The sequence below is a fragment of the Haliotis asinina genome, chromosome 7 (assembly GCF_037392515.1).
Source record: "Haliotis asinina isolate JCU_RB_2024 chromosome 7, JCU_Hal_asi_v2, whole genome shotgun sequence".
Classification (NCBI taxonomy): domain Eukaryota; kingdom Metazoa; phylum Mollusca; class Gastropoda; order Lepetellida; family Haliotidae; genus Haliotis; species Haliotis asinina.
In genome coordinates, this window is record NC_090286.1 from 40,007,927 (window position 1) to 40,027,049 (window position 19,123).

Consider the following 19,123-nt stretch of genomic DNA (forward strand, 5'->3'; position numbering starts at 1 on the left):
TAGAAGATTCTTGCTAATGGTATCGATAGGTTGTAACAGGTGCGTCCCTCCATCCGAACTGTGTGGGTTAAGGCGTAAGGTGCGGGTTGTTGCTGTAAATAGATCAATCGCTGATCGAAAGATAGTGGAGTTTTATAGATATGTTGGAACATTTATAGTATGCCCATAGGCCTGGATGGGAAAGGAAGATGAAAATATGGGTGCCTTCTGGCGCCATGTGTCTTAAATTTTGTCGATAACGCGGTACAAACTGAGATGGGAAAGGGGAGATATTGACCAAAACAGGTATGAAAACAGCTCGTTCACCAAGTGAGATGAAAACCAGCATGGTTACAAAGTGAGCATGGTGTGTGACAACAGCATGTACGGTATGAAAACCAGCTTTGCTCACAGAGAGAGGTATAGAAAAATTTGTTCACAAATTCAGATGTGAAAACAGCTTGTTCACTAACTGAGATATGAAAACAGGTTGTTCCAAAGTGAAGTATGAAAAAGAGAGAGCTCTTTCACAGACTGATACATGATAAACAACTTGAAAAAATGAAGCCTGAAGAACAGCTCGTCCACAGAGTAAGCAGGGAAACCAGAACGACGTGTGAAAGTGTTTTTTCACAAAGTATGACATGAAAAGAGCTTGTTCACAAGGTGAGATATAAGAGAAAAAAACCCACTTGCTCATAAGGTGAGGTATGGAATCCAGAAAGTTCACAAAGCGAGGTGTCAAAAACTAGTTCACAGTGTCATGAAAACCAAAATGTTCACAAAGCCAGGTGCGAAAAACGAATTCACAGTGACATGAAAAGCAGCTTGTTCTTTCAGTAACGTGCAAGAAAAGGTTCATTAGAAAAGTGAGGTATTGAAACCACACAGATATTAACACACATAATATCATGAAAACTTTAAGACGACTAAATAGTTCTTTACTTAATGTATATTGTTACAGTTAGTGGGTTGGTGTGAGATTTCTTCACTAAGTTGGTAAGTAGGCGGGCGATTTTACTCCTAAATCACTATGCATATAATTAGACTGAGACGCACATTGCTTGGACGGCACGGCAACGACTACGTTTGCGACACATACCATAGAAACGTCTTTGTCTACATCTGCCTGATCTGTCGATCCCGATGGAAGCCGTTGTGCTGCAGAATATATTGACAACCATCAGTCATTGTCGCAAATTCTCATGTACATCTGGAGGAAGTTTAAACACACATCTTGTATTTGTTTAACGATTGAATGATTGACTGTTACTTGTCGCTCTCAACAATATTCCAACCATATGGCGGCAGTCTGTAAATACTCAATATAGACCAGGCAATCCAGTGATCAGCGGCATAAGCATCAATCTATCCAACTGGAATGCGATCATAAGTGTCAGCCAAGTCAGCGAGTCCGACCACCAGATCTCGTAAATAGCCTCTTCCAAGCACGGGTTGCTGAAGATCATTTGCTCGACAACGGTGTTAAAATCTACACCGAAACGCCGCCTCCACTGCAAGAAAGAAGTTGTCTAAAAAGTCTTCATCGTCATCACACTTCTAAAATGCCACTCAAGTTAAAACGGATCGTCAGGGTTCTTGTAAGAGTCAGAGTAAATATGTTTATAAATTAACATGGATTAAAGTACAAAAGGTGAAATCGATTATTCATTATTCATTAAGTTGCCCTTGGCATTAGGTAATTTGACGACCACTTAACCTGGAATGGGCTTTGTACATTCCATGTGGCGAATCGAAAACGATCCTGCGAAAAGAGTGAACGCTTTCACTACGAGGTTTCCACTGCGAACCAAGTTTCTCCGAGGCAACTGGCGGTAAAGAACAACATCGGAATATTAATATCTATTCTCAACATTTCACATCTTCCTATTTGCGGAACCGATGTTAGAACAGCGATTGGACGACTGTCTTTGTTCCTACTACATTGCGCTCTAGGTTTGTCACTGAAACTTAAAGTTGATATCATCATACAAGTGAAAAATTATATGATGGCCTATTCCATTAAGCACTTTCCACATACACTGGACAAGAATACTTATAGTTATATTCAAACTTTATAAATTTTGAATAATGATCTATCTATTCATTTGACACAATGCGATTGGTCGTTTCTGAACAACACGAGTTTGACAACACGTCAAACGTCAAACTTCACAACACCGAAAGTTTGATGGAAAGGTTGGTGAAAATAGAGACCGATCCTATTTCTAAACAACAATTTGACAACTCTGAAACTGGTGTTGGTGACGAGTTGTTGAAATGTTCACACTCTCAAAGTTTAGATTGTCGTGTAAAGGTCGCTTGATATGTCATAGGTAAAATAACCATTAAAAACTTTCCTCATGTTTATTAAATAATATGCAACTTGCACAAATTAGATTTTATCTGATTACACGGACTGCCTGTAAACTTAGTTTCATAAAAAGTGTGTTGCCTTGGAAACACTATAAATACCATTATGTGCTATCTATTGCCTGTGGAACAAATTTTTAAGCAGAGTGGTATCCACTGGATATATTTTCTTGTTTCATTTCATTTAGTTTCGAACCAGTTTTTCTTTGGATGTTGTCTTTTAATTACCAGTTTTTGGTTCTTGGAAACCCTTTGAAGTTCCTCCAGAGTTTAGTTCCCCGCATGGGTAGAGTGTGTGAAGTCCCTTTGCTGGGATATTGCTAATAGAGGTTTAAAACCATGCCCTCTCACTCACTCATTCATTCAAGAGTGTCGTGTTATGCAAAGGTAGGTCCACATTATGTGACAGAAATACTTAGATTCAGTTTATTATTTGTTGTCTGAAGGGCAATTGGAAGTGATGAGCAAAGCAAATGTGAACAATATATTGGGATTCTTTCTGAAGGAGTAAAAACTCCCTAACCGACAACCAACTACAGCTGATATACATATAACTTGTTGACTCAATATGTTATTATTGTTCATTACGATCCTAACAGAGCACATCGAAGTGACCACATAACACAGGTATACTGGCTGCTAATATACTGAGCATCTGAAAACATTAAAATGAATGGGAAAACAAGAATTCATAGGCTTTATTAGGATATATTGCACCCCTGGGATATAAACATTACAACAGCATTCAATCCATACATCAGCACCCCCATCACTATACAACATATTTCTGCATTATTAGTTTAATAAAAAGATAACAGTGATAACATAACATACATCAAAATATATGTGTACCTTACAGAGGTAATAATAAGATCAAGACATTTCCTGCTGACCCAGCTGATACTGCGAGTCTTCGAGATTCAAACCATGAAGTTTCATTAATTCAATAAAAGTATAGAAAAACTGCAGACAAAATACTTTAAGCACCTTCTGTATATATTATAATGGGCAGATATTTTCTTATCAACTAAAGAAAGTTACATAAAGATATTTTGTTGATTTATAAACTTCCAAAATAAAACATCATGACAACAAGGACTTTCAACAGATTGTAAAGGTTCATAAATTGGAACATAAACAATACAATTAACGAACAAACAGAAAAAAACTTAATAAAAAATCCTACCTAAATATAGGAATGGTTAGCGACCGCATTAATATGAAGTGAAACGTGATTCTGCCCTGGACTTGGAATGTTTCATGAGGTTGATTTAAGTTGTGCCCGATCAAAAAACTACAAGCTACTGCAATCATCTCGATTACCATCACCTCATCACCAGACTAAGTACTGGAAATAAACAGAAATCTAAGTAATAGCTCTGATATGTAAAATATTCGTTGTTAAGCACATAAGGATCACTCCCCACCAAAAGCTGCAAAATAGCTGATACACAGTTTAGCAATATTCACCTAATCTCCCAAAGGATCACAAATAATCATACCCTGTAATTTCCTATACACCTGTACAAATTGCTTTTCATCTTAAAATTATTTCTATGGTGCAATTAACCTGGTTAAACACGAAAATAAAATCTGAGGACTATTGCAGTTATGTGAAAACTTTAGGTGTGTCTGTCATCCCAATCACTCCTCTGTTCAAGGAACCTGCAAATAAAGACAAACAATGAAATACAGCGGTTCAGTCAGTGAGATGGATCACACACAGAGTATATGCACCTGTAGTGTGACAAGATGAACAAACCATTCAGGAGACACGTTTTAGTCTTGTTAACAAATGCTCTGGAAAACCCAGGTGAGTGAGTATAGTTTTACAATGTTTTTTGCAATATTCCAGCAATAACACAGCAGGGGATATCAGAAGTGGGCTTCACACATTGTATCCATGTGGGGAACTGGCCTTTCAGTCTGATCAGCAAATGCTTTAACCACTAGGCTACCCAATCGCCAATCTTAATGTTCCATATTCTGTCAGCCAACCATCACATTTTACTCACAGCAATCTTCAGAGCCTGGTCAATATCAGCTATGATATCCTCCAAGTCCTCTATACCAACAGAGAGTCTGATCAGGCTGTCTGAAATACCCAGCTCAACACGCTGTTCAGGTGGGACTGAGGCATGCGTTTGAAGAGATCTGGAACACAAATATTGACATTCAGACATTTTTTGTCAACAGTGCATATATGAACACAACAAACTGTAACAAAAGTAGAATCTTGTCACTGAATACTGCTGAGATACTCTAGTAAGTGATATATGATTTCATACCACTTTGAATAGTATGCAGGATATATCATGGTGTGTACGGCTGGCTCCAGATTAAAGCCCCAAATAATACAGGAGTTTGATGTTTATGACAATGGTGAAACAGACAAGCATTGTAAAACCTGGAACCATGTTTTGGGTGAATCTGAGCTTCAACCCCTATCATAGGTTTTTGACATGCAAAGGGACGTAAGTCTAGTTAGCAATTTGTAGTGCATAAGACAACTGGATAATGATATTTTTTAACAGCAACTGAGGCTTTTCATAACATTCTGTGTACTTTTCAAGGGACATAACTCTACTTTCTGGGACGTGTATGTGCAAATACTAGTGGAAAAACACTTTTCAAATCGTGAGTAAGTGAGTTTAGTTTTATGCCGCACTCAGCAATATTCCACTGTAAGGCATCAGTCTGTAAATAATCGAGTCTAGACCAGACAATCCAGTGGCGAATATCATGACCTCCGCAATTGGGAACCAATGCTGTGTGTCACCCAAATGAGAGTGCCTGACCACCAGATCCCGTTAGTTGCCTTTTACAACAAGAAGAGTCACCTTTTGTGGCATGCATGGGTTGCTGAAGACTTATTCTACCCCAGATTTTCACAGTTTTTTTTTTCAAAAGTGACAGGGAATTAGCTATAACTGTATTATATGATAGATTATATATTTTGTCACATTCTAATGATAGTGATAAAAGTCAGTAATATTCAGTTAATATGATAATATGTTTCCCTCTCAATATCGGAGATATTCTAAGAGTGAGCGAGTTTCGCTTTGCTTTTATTAGCAATATTCCAGCAATATCATACACCTGAAATGGGCTTCACTCATTTGAAAAGAACACTTACGGTAATTCACATAGACTTTCAAACCCTCCAAGACTCTCTGCCAGTGTAAAGATCTGTGAGAAAAAGGATCACACTTTCATAGATCATATGTCATATTGAACTCTACACGAATTCTTATTTCCTTAGCAATAAAAGCCGATGAAAGAAATCACAATGTAAAATTAGTAGAATTTTCTTGTTGATATCAACAGCCAAAGCTAACTAGCAGAAAAGATATACACACTAGGTTCAAAGCTTTAAACAGGAAAGCATTTTCTCAAAAACACTCTTAAAACATGACTACTCAATGCCATTTAGAAAGTGGTCAGTGTAACATATGTCATATTTGGGATTACACTTTCTTAGTAAAGCACAAATTCTAGTACTATTTTTTGGGGGGTTGAGTCTCATTTGGGATTCAAACCTGCACCCTCAGAGTCAGGCACCTAATCGCCAGCACACAAAGTCAGACGCCTAACCCTGCTCCACCATCGCGACTTCCACAAAAATGGTTTGAATCCTGGATGGGACTCAACCCTAAAAGTACTAAGTACTAGAATTTGTACTTTACTAAGAAAGTGTAATCCAGAACATGACATATGTTACATCTGACCACTTTCTAAATGGCATCGAGTAATCATAACTTTCTGCCGTGGGAACCATGCCAATTTCCACTTATCAGAGGTGCCTGACTCTGTGGGTGCGGGTTCGAATCCCGGACGGGAGTAAAAAAAGTACTAGAATTTGCACTTTACTAAGAAAGTGTAATCCCAAATATTAGTTAAACATAATATACAATTTTTTCATGAATAATGCATTCATAGTTATCATTACATCTAAATTCTCACTACCTTGAGACTTTGAAGAAATGTCCTTGATTGTTCCAGTCCTCCCTTGATGAAGAAAGTGACCATACCGCTGTATCCCTTCATCTGTCGCTTGCCCAGGTCAAACTGGGGATGTGATGGCAGACCTGGAACACCACCATGCACTACATTACCAACACACAACATTGCATACATATAAAGAGTCAGGGAGGGAGGGAGAGACAAGAAAAATCCCCATTTCTACAAACCTATAACTACAAGAATATGACAGGAGTAAGTGAGTTTATTTTACACTGCACTCAGCAATATTCCAGCTATATGACAGCGGTCTGGGCCAGACAATCCAGTGACCAACAGCATAAACTGCGCAATTGGGAACTGTTGACAAGTGCCAATCAAGTCAGCGAGTCCGACCCCCCGATCCTGTTAGTCGCCTAATATGACAAGCAGAGTCACCTTTTATGGCAAGCATGGGTTACTGAATGCCTATTCTACCCCAGACCTTCATGGGTCAGTATGATAGGAAGATACCCACTACAAGCAAAGGACAATGTATTTGGGAATCACGCTCACTTACAGAGACAGGAACATAAGCATAGCACGATAATATTTACAACAGGGCTTCATTGAATTGTAAATACACCATGAGGAAAGGGAGACAACTTACCTGGATGGTTAACTTTAACTACTCTTGGACTAGCTTCCAGGAACTTGGCTACTGCCAAACCATTCTTCATGTGTTCCTTCATGCGGACGTGCAATGTCTTCAGGCCTCGGTTCACCAAGTAGCAGTCAAATGGGGAGGGCACCGAACCAATGGCTGAATGAAGAGATACACAAGAAGGTCATGATGGATACTCAGCTCTGACCTCTTAGAGCATATACTCAGATAACAGTGACCATACAATTTCACATGTGCAACTCGCACTCCTGACTGATCTACCATCCAGTGGTCCCCCCTCATAAAAAATAGTGAAAGTGACAACAAAATAATAATCATTTCTTAACTGTTTTTATTCGGGCATCCAAAATTATGAGACAAATCATCAGAATTGGTCTGTCATGTGACTGCGCAAAATTATTGAAATAGTTAGATTTTGTGTTAGTGAGAAATTCATGAGTCTCAGATGGAATCAAATTGACTTGTAGGTGGGGAACATTTGTTGGGCATCTATCTTGCAATACATATCATTGTGACACTTGTCATTTTCAATTCTCAAAAGAGACACTGTGGTCAATGTTATTACAACAGTAACCTTTAAAGTTTGGGGGTCTCAAATTAGAATGAGAATACAAATACAATCTTAAATTCTTTTTGACATTTGTGACAGGATCAGGTAGGACGTAAATACAGAGCAAACATGCTTTCAACAGCTGCTCACTGTACACTCACCATTCTGTAAGAACCTCATTTTGTTTGCAAGTTCATCATCGCTGACAACAGCAGCGCCCATGATAACATCAGAGTGACCTGTCAACACATGATGAATCTGAAAATTGCGGACACAGACACCTTGTTGCCATAGAAACCTTGCATCACTGACAAGTACAGTCACGTGACAGTAATGAGATTTTCATACATGTGTAATGACACGCATGCAGGGGTGTGTGGATGTTTGAATGATGCTTGACCAATGCTGGTTTTATTGCACCAGCTTACTGAGATACCATACTACTGTTAAATGTCAATAGCCACCACCAACCCACTACAATGACTCATAGATGACTGGTCCTTGTTTTATTCATTTAATGCTGAATGAGTCAGTTTAGTTTTACACCGCTTTCAACGTCACAGAGAGGGGGGGAGGGGGGGGGAGCAACAGAAATGTGCTTCACACATTGTACTCATATGGGGAATAAAAACCTTTCCTTCAACATGACAAGTGAACACACTAAGCACTAGGATACCCTACCACCCTGAAAGCTGAGCATTAGGCAGGGCAAATGCAAGTACCAACACTAGACAGTCACAAAGTGAACTGCTCTCTAAGCAGAAATAGAAACAGACAACAGAGTCAGTTCCTGCTTTGGGAAAAATAATGTAAAACAAAAACAGACAATTACCCATACGTGTTTCTGTATCATAAATATCTAAAGGAAGAAACTTCAATGGGAGTTGCACTTTGTTTGCACAGAGGGAGAAAATAAGCATAATGCATGAGTCAGGATAATGAAAAAAAAAATTATTTCATGTAATCCTATAGCTAGCACAATATATAGATCTTATTTCCTAAATCTGATATTTGTAACATTTCTTACCACACATATTTAATTATTTTTGCTTAATGAAGTACCTGTAACTTTAGAAACTATTTATGAATACAGTCTACATCAGTGTACTGCCTGTTTGAGCAAAGAGTCACAGCCTATAACTGCAGCCTTGTTTTTCAGACATATCAGCATACCAATATCCAAACCACAGTAAATGTTAGAGCTGGGACGATATATCGTACTATCGATAGCTGTGATACTTTATTGGACGATACATATATTGATATCGTCAACTTAATTTTCACTAGAAATTGATGGTTATGTCCAAATTTACACTGTTATTTCATATCAATATATATGTTTGTAAAGAAAATAACTAAAGATAGCATATCATGATGTGCATCGAATCGTATCGTTCCAAGATATTGTGATATCTATCACATCGTGTATATTCTGCATCGTCACACCACTAGCAAATGCCAGTTGGTTGACTGGTTGGTTTTTGCTTAACAAGGCACTCAGCAATAGTCCAGTTATATGGTGGTGGCATGTGACTAGTCTAGACCAGACAATCCACTCATCAACAGCATGAGCATTGATCTGTGCAATTGGGAACTGATGTATCAACGATTCAGCGATTCTGACCACCTGATCCCATTACTCGCCTCTTATGACAAGCATGGGTTACTGAAGACCAACTCTAACCCAGATCTTCGCGGGCCAGGCAATATCAGATGACAACATGCTGATGATATACAGCATCCAACCATCAGAAACGACAATCAGGCACATATTTATTGCAGCATGATTTATTTGTGATACAAGTTAATTCATTTATCTCATAAAAAATACTGTTCATTATTCCCAAGGAAAGGACTCTATTGCATGCCATCAATTTATTAGTGAGTGAGTGAGTGAGCTTAGTTTTACGCCGCACTCAGCAATATTACAGCTATATGGTGGCGGTCTGTAAATAATCGAGTCTGGACCAGACAATCCAGTGATCAACAACATGAGCATCGATCTGCGCAATTGGGAACCGATGACATGCGTCAACCAAGTCAGCGAGCCTGACCACCCGATCCCGTTAGTCGCCTCTTACAACAAGCTGAGTTGCCTTTTATGGCAAGCCCATCAATTTATTACTCGCCCATGGAAGATACTGCAGTGTAATATTATAATGGCAATATAATGCATGACGACAAAATGCTTCACAGTTATGATGTCAAAATGGTACTGATGCTGTCGCAATGGTGCTAGACCTTGCTAGACTCGCAAAAGCTGGGAGTCTTCACCCTGTAGGCAATTTTGATGCACTTTGAATCAATTTATGTTGGCCAGTAATAAACAGAATACTTAACTCGCTTCTGTGAAATACCATTTTATTAAACTCGTGAAAGATTTAGTATCAAACACGCTTGTGCTCATTTGATACTAAGTCAGTAACTCGTTTAATAATAATGGTATTCACAGAACGTTGTTTAGTATCCTCTATATATTCATAGGCTTGTTCTCTATCTATTGCATAAATAAATTGAGTCTGATTTATATCTGGTTTTTTTTACTTATCGGCTTATATTCACATATAAAGAGTCCACGTTAATGACTGTACATAATAATTTACCATATGTTCCAAGACAATGCAGTTAAAACAAATCTTCTATCTATATTTTTCATACATACATACATACATACATACATACATACATACATACATACATACATACATACATACATACATACATACATACATACATACATACATACATACATACATACATACATACAATCTTAAAGACATTCCATTATGTTTATCAAGTTTAGCTGAACAGTTAATCAGTCAATATTGAATAGGAATGTTGATGTGGTTAATCAACTTCACCTACCATTCATATACTTGGAGAGGGAATGCATGGACATGTCCGCCCCTAGCTCCAGGGGTCTCTGAGAAGACAAACATAATTTGCATGATAAAATTAATATTTTATACTTTTCCTGACTCTTACTATATTCTGTGTAGAACATAGTTTTGAAATTGTCCAAGGACTGGCAGTCCAAAAACGTGACCTGTCCTGAAGAAACACAGCCAGTCCCCAAAACAAAGACTAAAAATCAAGTCACATAAAGCGGTTTTTGTGTGACTCCTCATGGCTGAGCAAAGTTTGACTGTTCTAGGGAACAAAAGGACTCATGTTTCCATATAAAGGGGAAAAGAGACAAGCAATATAGCAAGACTCAGGATAAGGACAAAATTATGAATTATAACTTTGTAACAGTAAAGGAAAGTATTGTTCAGCTGGTAACTGAAATAAAGCATCAAGAAAAGGAATCAGAAAAAAAGAATCAGTTTTTGCTAGGAAAAAAGAAACAGGAAAAAAAGAATCAGTTCACACATTTATTAGTGGAATAATGAACCAATATCAAACCAATGTAATCTATATATATATATATCATAATACGTGTATAATCATATATCATTTTGCATAATGTGTTCAAGGAATATTTGTAATAGCACATAGTTACTTTAGTCTACAAAGACTTATATTCTGTCAAACAGCAGTTAAAAAGTGTTCCATTGTAATGTCATTGTTTGCCAAATGGCAGCACAAGGTCTGGAGGCGTTGTTGACTGTGATGATCTTAGACTTGACCCGGCTGGGTTCCAATAGATAACTGGTTCACATACATGTAACAAAGGCTTAATCTTTCTGGAATCATTGTACAGCTTTCCACACAGATGGATGGTGGTGACCAGTTTGCAGATTTATTATTCCATGCTTCACTGCCATTGTGTGTACGCGCATCTCCATTGAGTGTATTCAAATGAATATTCATGGTGGCTAGTAGATAGTGGGGAGGGGAATATGGTAGTTGCAGTTGAAGGATGTCATTTCTCTTTTCTGGTCTCTGTTGATAGGTGCCAGTGATGTAATTTTCATCAAAATATATGAGAAGATCATGGGCTTCATTGGGTACAATGTCTTTCATATGTTCCATTTCAGCTGGAACATCTTCAAAAGGTATCTTTTTGCCACAGGTCTAAAATCATCATCTTCCATATACAACTGCGTTAATCAACTGAGTCAGCGACAACTGTCAAATATAAGAAATGGTTGTGAGTTTGGGCTTGTTGTGGTTTTAAACTCCTCTGGAATGGTCAAGTCTTTGATGTCAGATGGAATTGTTGGGCAACAGCGGTGGTATCATAGACTTCTTTTGGTGTTGTCAAGAATGGGCAATTGCATCTGGACCTCTCTCTCAGCATATGCCACAACAGTCTGAGAGGGTTTATCATGTGAAGAGGTGGCTGTTTTCTCACCTCCTGTCCTCAATTGGCATACTTGATCTTCGACTCTTTAGGTGCATGGTTGAGATCTTTCTAGAAAGTTGGAATTTCCATGCCCAGAGTGATGTGCTATGATGCACAGCAGTTAAGACTAGACTTCTTTGAGCACGTCCACCAGATCTCGTTCTTTCTTGTACAGTCTCTCATGTTCATGTAACCATTCAAACCATGTTTCTTGCAACCCTTGTTGGTCTCTATTAACTCCATAATGTCATATCTCAAACAGACATGCGTTACTCTTAGATAGATCTAATCAGTGCCACTACCAAAACTATGTAACCATATACCAATTATACATGATTGTAAGCCAGTTAATCCCTTAATAACATTTCTTTTGTTTTTTCAGGGGATGATACACAGACATTATCAAAACTAAAGTACGCTTATACCAATTATACATGATTGAAGATTCTGAGGTGTACATATTTTTCCCTCCAGACCCTGTGCAATCAGCTATTGCTCTCAAGGGTCTTGGTCAGTGTTGTGATGAGGTGAGGAAAATGGATGTTCAGCAATAAGTTAAAACTCAACAGTGCTAAAACCGAGTGTATTCTTGTTGAAAAAGCCAAACACAGAAGTCAGTGTGAGGTCAGTTCTTTCCAGTTTCATGGATCGTCTATCAGTTTCTCTGAGAAAGTCAGAGACCTTGGTGTCATCACAGATGCAGATTTGTCACTCAGTGATCACATCTCTCACACTGTGCAGACCTCCTTCACCTCTCCCAGGAACACTGGAAATATCAGCCAGGTAATCCCTTAACTGACTGTACGCTTTTGTATAAGCTGATTCTTATTTTCCTGATTCGTTTTTCCCTTTAATCACTCAGCTGCCTCATTCGTTTGTTTGCATGGGGTTTAATGCTACTTTGAACAGTACTGCTGCTGTATCAGTTTCAGATGGGAGAAAATTTTATTCATCTTGGATAAAAATTGTTTAAAAGATCATCATAGTTTCAAATCCTGTTACTGGTTTGCATTTCAAGGGGGTATGTAAAATAAACAAGTAGGTTTGGTCGAAGTTAACGCTCATCAAGCACCACTCGTTGATTGAAATCCTGCATCTGGATGGACAACTTAAGCACCAATTGCTTTGAGGACTGTAGCAACTCAATTCATGTATGCAACCTCAGCATCAAAAGCATTATCTGACAGCCGAAAAATTGAATTTTCTACACAGGCATGCATGTAACTGTGTAAATACGTCAGATTGTACAGGTCTTCAGTGCCAGCCTAAGTGTGATCAGCAGGGTATGGGATGGAATAGCTGCTTAGTGACAAACATGCATGTGGTCAACAGTGTTTGGACACACAGTGATAAAACGTTTCTCATGATCACCACAAGACATCAAAACGCCAGGAATGCCAGTGGTAGTAATGTTTCTACCAAGTGCTTAATATCTCTGTATGGCTGTATCAAGTCAGAGAGGCTGTGCACTCATATCTCAGTGTCTGACATCACAAGCAGGTATGTTTAGATTTGGATCATGATCAGGACTGGGTCCCTATTCTTGAAATGTTCATAGCCCTAAGAATTCTTAACTTTGATCATAGCCAGTGGGTTAAAAAAGGACTTAAAAAGTTCATACGGCCCCAAACATTTCAAGAATATCTGGCCAGGGTTCCACTGATGTATCAAGAAACTGTCTGAGTCAGATTGATTGTTGTGTAAAGGCTACAAGAAGACAGAGTCATCAATATCCCATGCAATGGCAAAATACTCTTTATGAATATGTAAAATGTTTTGATGTGTACAAGGTGGAAGGAGAGTATTGAACGGTTTTATGGTTCTGCTCTGGGAAAATAGCACAAACACTAATATCAGTCAAACTTCTTGCCATGGAAACACAAGAAAATACTTTACTCTGAAATCTAAAACAACCAACAGGCACCAGTACACCGCCCTAACTATCAATGTGCCAAAGTTTGGTGAGAAATATTGAGCGGTTTTAAAGTTCTGCTCCGGAATATATACTGAACATCATTGAAAACGCACCACCTGTAAATTTTGAAATAAGGCAATAGAATCTTTTGGAAATGGAAAATTAATGGTGGGAATTTTGATAATAACACACAAGATCGTAAATAACGCTCTACAGTAAAAAACGGATCGTTCGAACACATCATCGAACACATCACATGAAAACAACAAAATTCATGCACATCACACACGAAGGGCACAAATTGCATGCAGAAAGCATGCTGTTCAGGGGTATAAATGACCTTCGGCACAAAACCGTTCTCATTTTCGCAGTACTTTCGTAAGTAAAGTTTTTTCGAAATGCCAAGATTGTCACCAGAGGAACGAGAACAGGCCTTGGGTATGTTGCAGGTTGGCGCTTCAAGCAGAAACATTGCACGATGATTTGGGTGTCATCATTCGACCATTCTGAGGCTTGCTAACAGATACCAACAAACAGGAACCAGCAGGGACCAGCAACGCCCAGGTCAGGCACGTGTTACCACCCCTCGTGAGGATCGAGACATTGTACGGCGCCATATTCGGGATCGAACCTTGCCCGCTGCCAGAACCGCCAACGCTGTCCAGGGTCGACGTGGTTTGATCAGCGCTTCCACCGTCCGACACCGTCTCCGTGCGGCCGGGTTACGTTGTCGACGCCCTTACATTGGACCCATCCTGACTGACAGGCATCGCCGTGAACGCCAACAATGGGCTGAACAGCATCGTGTGTGGTTGTTACGACGTTGGCATGGTGTGGTGTTCTCCGATGAGTCGCGTTTTCACTTGCGAAATGCTGACGGGCGTCTACGGGTATGGCGTCGACGGGGTGAACGTTATCATCAGGATTGTGTTGTGCAAACCGATCGGTGGGGTGGAGGAAGCATTATGGTGTGGGGAGGGATAAGTTATCACCACAGAACCGCTCTGATTGTTTGTCGTGGCAGAGTGAATGCCGTTTACTACCGTGACAACATTCTTCAGAACAACGTCGTTCCCTTCTTTCACCAGCATCAAGATCTGCACACATTTCAACATGACAATGCACGAGCCCACACTGCACGTGTTTCGATACAGTATCTGGCTAACAACAACATTCCTCTACTTCATTGGCCTGCATTGTCACCAGATTTGTCACCCATCGAACACTTGTGGGATTACATCGGCCAACGCCTCGCACGTCGTCCGCAGATCAACAACCTTGGGGAACTCGACAATGCCTTGCAGCAAGAGTGGAATGCAGTGCCTCAGGACTTTATTCAGAGACTTATCCGTTCAATGAGGAGACGTTGCACAGCTTGTGTTGCTGCTAACGGGGGTCATACACGCTACTGACTTTCCATTTTGACCCCATCTTTATTTCATTGTCAGCTGCATTAAATCTTCACTGTTTTGCTTGATTGTTTTTTGCTTCTTTTCTTTATCAAACATTGGTCTACACAAATATGTAAAATTTACATAGATTGCTCACTTCTGCTCTTAGAAATCCACAATTTTAGGGGTGGTGCGTTTTCAATGATGTTCAGTATATGTATGTGCACTGATGGATGGCAGTGAAGATGGAGTCCATTTTAATGACCATAGCAAAAAGTGTTGGGGTGGATATAGTTATTAAGCATTAATGTGCGCCATGATGACTAGTGTCCATAACACTGATGACATTCTGGATGTGTACATAGATGAGTATGAAACTGAGATTGAATTAGTCCATGTCAACAGATGCACACAGTTTGAAGTATTGCCTTCTAAAACGGTGAAGCCTAGCATATTCTGATTAGTATGTTATGAATCTTCCAAACAACTTACTTGGAAGTAGGAAGACATGAATGTGTTGTCAACAACAACAATTATCTTGCTCTCGGCAGCCCTTGCTACCTTGACTACAGCTGCAATGTCCACTAGCTTCATGGTGGGGTTTGTAGGTGTCTCCAGCCATATCATCTGAAAGAGTTATAACTGAAGTGGTTGGTGTGCTTGGGCATTATGAAAGTTACAGCATGGCATCACCTTAATGTATGGGGTATACAACATGGGTCATACACATCATTCACAAGTGAGCATGAGCACTCGTGTGACAAAACATAGAACCATATAAGGATTGTTTGTAATAAGGGGGTAGGAGGGAAGAGGGCAGGTTGGTCAGACAGAATCAGACACGGGTTGTAAAAATATTACACATATTTGGGAAGGTTCGTGATATACAAGGAGATGGCAGGGAGTAGTATAGGGAATGGGGGTTCTGGCTCACTTTCAAGAAATGTCTCTACAAAGCCTTATTTACTAAATAAGGCTTTGGTTGGGTCATTAGCTCTTGCTACTATTACCCCTACTACAAAAAAGTTGGCGGTAATTACTGTGCCTTGGTAGGAGGTAACACTGTGCCGTACGGTACGATCAATAATTCTTCTCTTACAAACCCCCTACCCGGCCCATCCCTCAAGTAGTACAAGTTAGGTTCGTCGGCTTTCATATCCACTTTATCTATGTTGTAAGTTTTGACTGACCATATAGGATCGGTGGCTCGCTTACGGCTATCGCCCCTATGTCATGTTTATATCGATGAAACAGTTTAACGTGAACCGCCTACGATCTCTTTGGTGTTCATAATAAAGGCTTGCTGGGCTTTTTGTATTCCCTGTGCTATGTACTTTTTTTTCTCGTCCTCGCTGATAGCAGACTTACGAGACTTGGATCGAATATCTTGTTTCATTCCGTTATATTTTGTGAGTTCAGAGAGGATTGAACGAAACTCCTCTTCTGAGATCTTACTGTCAGAGAGTGCCGTGGAAATACGCTCACTCACTGTGTTGAGCTTTGCTTCGGCCAGAACCCTGATCTCGTCGTGTTTCAATGCCTTACGATGCAGTCTGCGTGATACTAACTTAAGCGCCAACCCTACCAACCCTGTCACCCCAGCTGTTATTTCAAAACCTAGCACTATAGGTGCAGCCACGATGGTAGCCAACAACCCAACGCCTGCTGCCCCTAGTCCCATGCTGGTTGCAATAAGGGTAGTGTCAGCCCCGTCCACGATATTGAAAGCTCTATTATACTTTTTACATAGTGCTTTCCGCGTGTCACGGTCTTGTTCTAGTTGACGTTTCACATCACATAACTGCCTCAAGCGGAATCCATCTACGGTTTCCAGCGTCTTCGCTACTTCCTCTACGACTGGGTACAGACCCATCCTATAATGTATATTTTGAAAAATATTTTAATTGGGTTTCAGTTAATATTTCACGAATGAATTTGAAGCCTACAAGGGATAGATTATAACTAATGCTAAGAGGTGAGAGGTCAATAGACTTTTCTGTTGTAATAAAAACCCCAGGGAGGCTTATTAAGCGGTTTATAGGACCCGTGGTATCCCGTTGTATAACAATACGGCAATATTGACCTACGTGTTCGTCAAACCAGTGTACTACCACCCCGGGTAAAATTTGTTGTCCTTTCGAGGAGTTTTCATTGTCAAAATACATAAAGAAGACTTCTATGATGATTGTGAAGGAGTAGGATGTTCTATCAAGAACACTCTGGATATAAAGATTACTGTTAAATGTTAATTTATGATCTGTTGTTCTAGTACTTAACAAAATTTTTTCTTCCCTAAAATCTATTATAGCTACTTTAGTCACGTTATTCTCCGTAATGAAATCCCCGGGCCAGATACCGTTATTCCTAATCTTAGAGATGTACCCCCACGTTTCGTCTTTTAATGTGATATAAGGTGAGGCGATTGTTAAGTTGAGCAGCCATTCAGGCTCTTTTAAATCTGATAACAACACCCGTCTGTACACGTTGTCTTTGAAGTGCAGGATGTATAATTCATCTTCCTCACCAGGCTGATCGAATCCCTCCGTATCTCCCAGGTCGTTAAGTGTAGTGTTGGGATGATGACTGGTCATTATTATATTATTACGATATAATTTCCAACTGGTTTTCTGATAATAATTCAGGGGTTAACTTCATACCCATGAAGTGTATGTTGTCAGGCAGGAAGATATTGATTAGTGATATCTTGTTTTCCACGATCACGTTGACCCCCTGTAGACTGGTGTTGGAGCCGACACCCACCCGCACGTAAACGTTGCAAACTTGAAACTGGTGTCGTTTCACCCACCCGAGTTTGATCCCCTTCACGATCTCGACATCATTCCCCGATGGTTCCCCTAGGTAGACTTTGATGAACAATGTTGAGTTTGCCGGTAGATCCTCTAGTATCTTGACCACACCTTCGAATTCAGACACCAACTGCAATTTCACGTTTTGCATGGCTGGTTTACTCGATAGCATGTGGGCTGCTATAGTGTTGACTGGGCTGACGACTATACTACGTCTCTGAGTTGGGACGTAAGCCACGAGCAGGGTTCCATTGTTCACGACTTTGTTTAGGTGGTTGTCTTTGTTATCCGTGAACACGTAAGGGGAGACGAGTTTAATATTGAGAAACCATTTGTTATCGGGTAACAACACCCACTTGTCATCTTCGGTGAAGACGAGCATATATGGTTTGTTTTTGACGACGGTAGTGCTCTCAACATCGTCTAAGTCGAACAGTTTACCACCGAACGATGGGTATATTACCCAATTATTATCACCGGTGTTGACAAGGGAGTACTTAGTGTTGACTGTTGCTCTTGTGGTATCTATCATATCACTTAGGGTTCCACCGGAGGGGATTTCAACGCGTTTGTAAATGTTGTTTTTCAGTTGCAAGGCATACGATTTACCATCTACTCCGGGAGCGTCGAAACCGCGTGTGTCTCCGAGGTCGGAGATCCCGATATTGACGCATTTTTTCACTCCGGGCCCTTGTGCGCTGGTCATGTTACGTGAAGCGTTAAGCTGAGGTATCCTATATTTACAGGATTATGATTTATATCTAACACCGATATTGTCAGCTCAGGTATGTTGCCCTGGGTTAATCTCTTATACTGCCGTGGTGAAAACGACTCGGTTCTACCGTCGTTGAATTTCTCAGTTTTCACCGGCACTGCTCTCAGTATAGTGGAAGGGTGACCTCCTTGAATGTTGTACGTTGTGCTCACCTGACTGAGATGAATGTACAGCTCTCGGTACGGTACTAGGTCGGGTAACTTCGTGCCTGTGACGGTTGTTGTTGGTTTTATCTCGTCAGGAGACATACCGAGCATCCTTGCTAATGGTCGGCCGAGCCTCAAAGGGTTTCTTCCATTGTTGATTAACACCACTGTACCGTTTGAGTCGTTCATCTTGAGTTCGGCTCCCAGGGGTTTGAAGACCTCGTCGTTTAGAGAGCACACGCTGTAGTAGCCGTCAGTTATCTGACTGCGAGTTC

At 40.0% G+C, this 19,123-nt stretch overlaps 1 protein-coding gene across 3 annotated transcripts in view; it reads right to left on the reverse strand.

Annotated features, from left to right (window-relative positions):
- Positions 1-3,035: 3,035 nt before the first annotated feature.
- Positions 3,036-19,123, reverse strand: part of LOC137291752 (cystathionine gamma-lyase-like) — a 34,580-nt gene continuing 18,492 nt past the window's right edge. Inside the window, exons 5-12 of one of the 3 annotated variants that reach the window (XM_067823257.1) lie at positions 15,613-15,747; positions 10,392-10,449; positions 7,688-7,765; positions 6,962-7,114; positions 6,319-6,440; positions 5,489-5,541; positions 4,368-4,506; positions 3,036-4,017 (exon numbers count right to left, since the gene is read on the reverse strand). In XM_067823257.1, the coding sequence (XP_067679358.1) occupies positions 4,009-4,017; positions 4,368-4,506; positions 5,489-5,541; positions 6,319-6,440; positions 6,962-7,114; positions 7,688-7,765; positions 10,392-10,449; positions 15,613-15,747 (747 nt within the window). In that variant the 3' untranslated portion in view covers positions 3,036-4,008. Of the gene's footprint in view, positions 4,018-4,352; positions 4,507-5,488; positions 5,542-6,318; positions 6,441-6,961; positions 7,115-7,687; positions 7,766-10,391; positions 10,454-15,612; positions 15,748-19,123 lie in introns of those variants that run through there. The other 2 variants (XM_067823258.1, XM_067823256.1) reach the window with 2 other exon arrangements.